Below are 6,824 nucleotides of genomic sequence, written 5' to 3' on the forward strand. Positions count from 1 at the left end.
TAGAAAAGAAAAACTACCAATCTCAAGACCTGAAGAGTGTTTTACCATTATTTCTCATGAGCACAGTAAGTGGGAGAAGGTGTGAAATCCACTATTTAAGAAATCCACTCTAAATGGGTCCCATTTTTTAATTTTAAGTTCTTATACAATTGAACTAACAATATAAACCATATATATCAGGTAGGGTGCCCAATCATTAGATATCTGTCTTTAATAATTAATCTGTTACTGATTCCAACGACTCCTTTCAAAAAAAATTATGGATTAACATGAACTACCATCCTTTAGACATCAATTCAAAGATTGTCCAATTTTAATGAGTTCGATCACCTCTAAACTTTTTTTTTTTTTGGTTAGTAATCACATTTCAACTGTCCTTGGTATGGCAATTGGCCTGCACAGAACCTCCAAAAAAAACCCAAAAAATTCGCCCGCACTCATAGAAGAGGTCATAATACAAAGTACAAGTCCTGTTGTAGAAGCCATTTATAACTTGAGAGAAAAATTAGCGATAAAAGTTTGCTAATCAAATTGTTAGTATCATCAAAAAAAAGTTAAGACAGATCCATCTTCACTTCATTTCTATCTTAAATATTTGAATAAATTCTAATCAAAACTCTTTGAAGTCCAAACACAAACAATACATTACTTTGAAACAACAATAATCACAATAATAAAATCATATTCATATATATTAGCAACCAGCAATACCCACTAAGATTCACATCAAGAAGGAAAAGCTGTCCATACTACCAAACGTACACAATAACTCACTGTTGTGCTCCTTTAATAATCAAAATGGTCACTGCTTTGTAAAAAAACACATTGGCATTATGGATGTTAGCATCAATTGAGTCAAAACAAGAGTTTTTGGGGCACCCCCCTCCCAATCCATCTGTCAGCTCTACCCTCACAAATCTTACATCATCTTGAAAAACTAATACATGTATTTGTAGAAAAACAAATCTTTCTGGCGAACATCTGTGCCAGAAGTCCATTGATGTCGAAGGACAGTTGGAGTCCTGTCTTCATTGAAGTCACTTCCTTGTTGTAACACTAGTCTGCTTCTTTAATTAATGAAAAATTGTGATCTTTACAAACCCAAAAAATAAATCACAATCAATACCCTTGACGATGGAGAGAGGGAACCTGACAGGTGGCAGACGCCAAATCGTTACAACCCCTTTCTTACTTCCCCACCTTAATCTGAAGCTTATTCATCCCAACCTCCAACTTTTCTACACTCGGGTCCTTTGTTTCCTCACAAGGGGTTAGATTTCTGTTATTGAGCCATGGATGTTGCAGGCACTGTTGTGCTGTCGGCCTCTTCTCTGGTACAAAGTCAAGAAGGGGGCACAAAAACTTGGTAAACTCACGAGCATCTGACTCTTGAAATTTGCATTTCTCGACCAGAAATTGATCTAGTGGACAGAATTTCAGCCTTCGGATCCTCTTTAGGTCCCCATGTCGATCAAAGAAGTCTTTTGATCGAGATCCCCCGATAGAAATCTGTTCTTGAAAGCAGGGGAGAGGTGTTAGATGGGATTGTAAGAGAGTAGAGGGATGAGAGTTCTCTCAAGTCTCACCTTTCGAGGTATCTTCCCCAAGAATTCCATCATTAGAGCAAGGTGATCCTGAAATCCAATAAATCAATAGTCTCATTGACAAAATCATAAATATAGGATAGAGTGTGTTATGAATTTATTACCAGATAACCTAAGTTCAATTTTATCTATTCAATCTTTTGAAAAGTACCAAACGAAATAGAGAAGTTAACATTCTTCTTAAGAAAAATCTTACAGATTTTCTCCTTCCATGTGGTTATTTTTAATGTAGTTTACATCTAATCTACAACTTTTTTGTTCTTCTATTTTATGTTTCTAATATTTCACAAAAAATCTCTTAACCCATCAGACAAATTTATTGATGTCTTGAAGTATCAGCTCTATCCGTATCACTGTTCAGTGAAACTGGTACAAATGTCCATTTCTACGTTACATGAGTGAAGAACCAAAAAATGAAGAATCATACTGTCCATTTAAGTAACTAATCATTTTCCTAATAAAATGATTTTTAAAAAAATAGTTGGGTCCTTCTAGATACCCAAGAAATCTTATAAGATAACATAAGATCATAAAGAATTGACCAAGCAACATGAACTTAATCCACACTCATCAAATAATAATAATAATAATAATAAAGCAAGCAAAATTTAGAACTCTTCCATTATGTTCATACCAAGATAATTAATTTATCTAATAAACGCAAATCATAATCACAAAAACACAACTCTTTGGAATATAGACCATTTTGACAATCAAAAGAAAAATTATCTTCATTTTAATCTATGTTCATGGGCATCATCGCAATCATACAATTCAGAAGTACAAGAAGATACCATGCTTGGTTTTTATTTTCTTCAATTCTTTCACTTTTTTTTTTCTGTCCCCTATTGAACTCTTTCCAACCAAAGAGTTCAAATTGCATAATCTGGTACATACTAAATACACATTATATTGGTCATATTGTGTGGCAGATATATAATCAAGTACCAGTTGCCCCATTGCAAATTTGTATATGTATAGCCTTGCATATATCTGCTTACATTATTGAAGTAGTAGATGCACATGTCTTCTGTTTTTCCCATAAAGTGAAACTCGTTAAGAAGACGAACAATGAAAACAGGAAGGAACCATCATTATCTATATTTCTAGATTTTAGGTTTATTTTTTTCTAGTTTTTTTCAGCATATATAATTACTATATTTATCAACACATGTTTTTATCTTTGTTCAACCAATAAGTTCCCACATATCACTGACAATTGGGTCTTGAGAGAGAGAGCATGGGTCATGTGATAGCAATCTCCCTCATACTATGTAATAAGGACAGGGCACTCTTAGGATTTTTGCCATGTCAAATACATGGGCACGACAAGCCTTGACACACATCCTAACTCTCAAGGTAGTGTCACCCTTTATTTTAATGACGCACTGTAAAAAAATGACTTTTGAAGGAGGATTGGTGTGATCTATCCTCCACATACTAACTTATTAAATTGTTTCACACGACCAAGGTTTGATATTAGATATCTACTTTTATATTATAATGCATACACATATCACTGTTTTGGCCTTTTGGGCTTCTCAAAGGTGTCGTGTCAAACACCTCATACCTGTGTTGGACAGCACATGTTATGCAATTCTAATACATTTTTCTGCATATAATAATCCGCATAGATATGTTTGAATCGTCATTATAAACATAGTACCTGTAATATACCTTCCTATCCCATACTCATATTCTTTTCAAATTTCACTGGGTTTCAAAAATCAATGCAAATCTTAGTGGACAATGTGTTGCAGTTTTTGAGACCCCACTGTGTGTTCCAATACCGATGTTTCTAATACTTGGTGTGCAGTCCATATTACTATGAATTAACTAGACAATTATACCTCATCCTCGCTAAACCCTTGACCACTCTTAGGAGCAAACAACATGTCACCCACAGCAAGCTCGAAGGCAATGCACGCGAAAGACCACATATCAACAGAGGAGGAGTAGCTGGCCCCAAGGATAACCTCAGGAGCTTTATATTGCCTTGTCTGAATATCTTTTGTGAACTGGTTATCAACCCAACAAGCATTCCCAAAATCCACAACTTTGCACCTTAGATCAATCCCTTCCAAGAACCTCTCTCGCTTGGGAACACCCCCCAATGAAGCTCTCCTTTTCAAGATCTTAGTCACTGCCCTCTTTGCCCTTTTCTTCAGCTTCTTCTCAACTATATTCCCCACAGCAGCACCATTAAGATTTCCTTCTGGCTTCTTAAGGATTGGAAAGAACCCAGAAAGAATAGGGTCTTTGGTAGGATCAATAGTGGAGACAAGAAGAATGTTTTCAGGTTTTAGGTCTGTGTGGATTATTCCAAGGTCTCTATGCAAGTAATCAAGACCCAACAAAATCGATCTGCAAATCTCCCTAACTTTATTCAATGGAAGGCCTTTATAACGGTTATATTTAATCAAACGGAGTAAATTGTCACCTAGGAATTCAAGGACCATGCACAAATGTTGCCCATTTGGACCAGAATGCTTAAAGTGGTCAATCAATCGAACAACACACTTGGAATTTGAAGGGTCTCCATCAGCTATCGCAGAGAGGATTTGGATCTCATGGAGGGCCGCTTCAGCAAATTCAGTAGCACTCTTCTGGATTTTAAGAGCGACAAATCTCTGCAAAACATAAGAATTTTTCAGGGATTCTATACTTGATCATTGTAGGAAGAAAAAAAAATCGTGAAATAAAGCAGAACACATAAGAAAAACTGAGAAGAGAACATATACAAAGTAAAAGATGTCAAAAGGGAATAAACCCAGATAATAAATCACATAAGATAATTACTAAATGGAGAAATTGATAGATTTTACAATGAGGATAAGATTTCCAATGAATTTAGATGAGTGAGACCCTTCACAGAAAGAAAAAAAATTCAGACGATATCTGCCACAAAGAGAAACCAAGAAGCAAAAAGGTGTAAAATAATGGATGAAAGTCGATTTCACAAAAACCCATCAATAAACATTAGAGATTCTAGAAGAGAAGATCGATTTGTTATAATCCCATGTAATGTGTGGCCTCATTGACCTTGGTCAAATTGACCTCCACAGTTTTGATTTCAAAATCGAACAAAGATTTTATAATACAATGGAATATCAATATTAATAGAAACCCAACATAATTAGAACTAATATATTCTTTAAGGTTTAGTAGGAAACCTTGATAGATAGGAAACCTATTAAAAGAATGATTATAGGCCCTCAATCTTCGTCTATAAAAGGGATCGACTACCCCATATTGAAAGTGTTGAATAGACAACAAATTGTGGAGAACGCACAAAATAAGATAATACTAAAAGAAGTGATATACATCAATCACTAATCCAACCAATCCACATAGAGAGAAGGGGGAAGGTGAGTCTAACAATAAAAGATCAATTTTATCGGGTTTCAAAGATTACAAGGAATGTGGATTGAAAGACACGCCTCCAACATATCAAATCAACGGTTTTGCGATGGCACAAGGTAAGTAACCATAACCTTGTTTTAATTTAACATGAATGGTATGTTTTGAGATATACGTTGACTAGATTCTATTGGGACAATGAAAGTCATGTTGAAGATTTAAATGCATAAATTTTACAACACAATTTCCCAGAATTGTAAAAAACCGGGATAGAATTGTAAAAAAAAAAACCGAGCAAAATACACTCAAACTAGGGGGGAACTCGGGATAAAATAAATAGAACAAAAATAACTCTCCTCAAACTCGGGATAGAATTGATTGATTGTCATTAAATATGAGATCTTTCACAGAGAACTGCAGAATTCAGACTATCACCAAATCGCAAATAAAACTCAGTTAACAAGAAATATGAGATCTTTTAAACAGAACTGCAGAATCCAGACATCTCCGAATGGAAAAAATAGAACTCAGATAAGAAGAAGGCATAAGAAACCAGAGAAAGTTAAATAAAAATTACATTTTTTTCCAAAACCCAGATTCAATTCGTGCAAATCTCGTAAAATACCCACAAAAAAAAAACTGGGTAAGTGGAAAAAGTGTCAATAGAGAGACCTCTATCGAAGATAAACGAAATTTTAAAATATATATGATAGAGAGAGAGGCGGTGAAGCATACAGAGGAACGTGTGTCATAGGCGAGCCAAACAGTGGAGAAATGTCCCCAACCAAGCTTTCTTTGGGCGATGTATCGACCATCAGCAAACGGATCGCCTACTCTCACCGCGTGGTATCCTCCTTTCCTGTACGCCTCCATCCCTTCGTCTTCTTCTTCTGAACCTGATGACGAAGAACACGACATCTCTCTTCTTCTTCCCTTCTCTCTCTCTCTCTCTCTCCAATCCAATCTGATTCTTCTGAATCACTTCTCTTCTCTTGTTGTTAATTGCTGTGGGAAGAGATATGGAAATAAAATTTCACCGAGAAATTCAAGATGAGACTGAGAAACATAGAAATTGAGCTGCCGCTTATTCGTGGTCTTCGAGGCTGCAATAAAATATCTGTTTTTTTTTTAAGAAAATTACATAATAGACCCTATCGGACTGATTTCTTTCTACATAATCCCTAGCTTTTCATCGGTAGCTTGATAGTTTATTTAATAAACTTTTTCTTTTTTAATGGTCACTCAACCTCATTTCTCATTCCAATATTTTTTTAAATACCTAAATTACCCTCTCTCTTTTTTTTTCTTCCTCGTGTACTTCGATTTTTCAACTACTATGGACTTTGATTGATGAATGAAAAATTGATATATTCTTAATTTTAAATATATAAATAATTTTTTTAATTTATTTTAAAATTTTATAACAAAATTTGACAAGTGAAATTGAGATTTAAAAAAATTTAAGATTTCATTGTAATTTTTTATTTTAACATTCATTTCACAACTATAATATATGAATTTTAAGTATTTTAAAAAAATTTATCTATTATTGAAATAAATAAAAAAAATACAAATCACATTTAAAATGTTTGAATTCAACACTATAATAACATATATATATATATATATATATATATATCCATTATTATAATTTTTATAAATTATTGAACTCAATAAAAAAAAAATGTCAAATTCAACAATAAAATTGTTGAACTCGACACTATAAATGTTATTTAAATTTTTTTCGTTTCTTTTCAATTTTTTTTTTTTTTTTTTACTTTGATACTCAATAGATCTTCTCAAAATACCAAACATGCACATGTTATTGTTGCGAAACAAACACTCCAATCAGTTACAATG

General features: G+C 33.8%; 1 protein-coding gene across 1 annotated transcript; it reads right to left on the minus strand.

Annotated features, from left to right (window-relative positions):
* Positions 1-759: 759 nt before the first annotated feature.
* Positions 760-6,120, minus strand: LOC147407706 (Protein kinase superfamily protein). The gene is made up of 4 exons (XM_086436410.1): positions 5,700-6,120; positions 3,455-4,234; positions 1,587-1,634; positions 760-1,509 (listed from the first exon to the last, which is right to left on the minus strand). Exons 1-4 carry the CDS (start codon positions 5,880-5,882, stop codon positions 1,189-1,191), a joined length of 1,332 nt encoding a protein of 443 aa, XP_086292536.1. The 5' UTR covers positions 5,883-6,120; the 3' UTR covers positions 760-1,188.
* Between the last annotated feature and the right edge of the window lie 704 nt (positions 6,121-6,824).

This window comes from Akebia trifoliata, chromosome 3 (genome assembly GCF_017979445.1).
Source record: "Akebia trifoliata isolate Shusen 1 chromosome 3, ASM1797944v1, whole genome shotgun sequence".
Lineage (NCBI taxonomy): Eukaryota > Viridiplantae > Streptophyta > Magnoliopsida > Ranunculales > Lardizabalaceae > Akebia > Akebia trifoliata.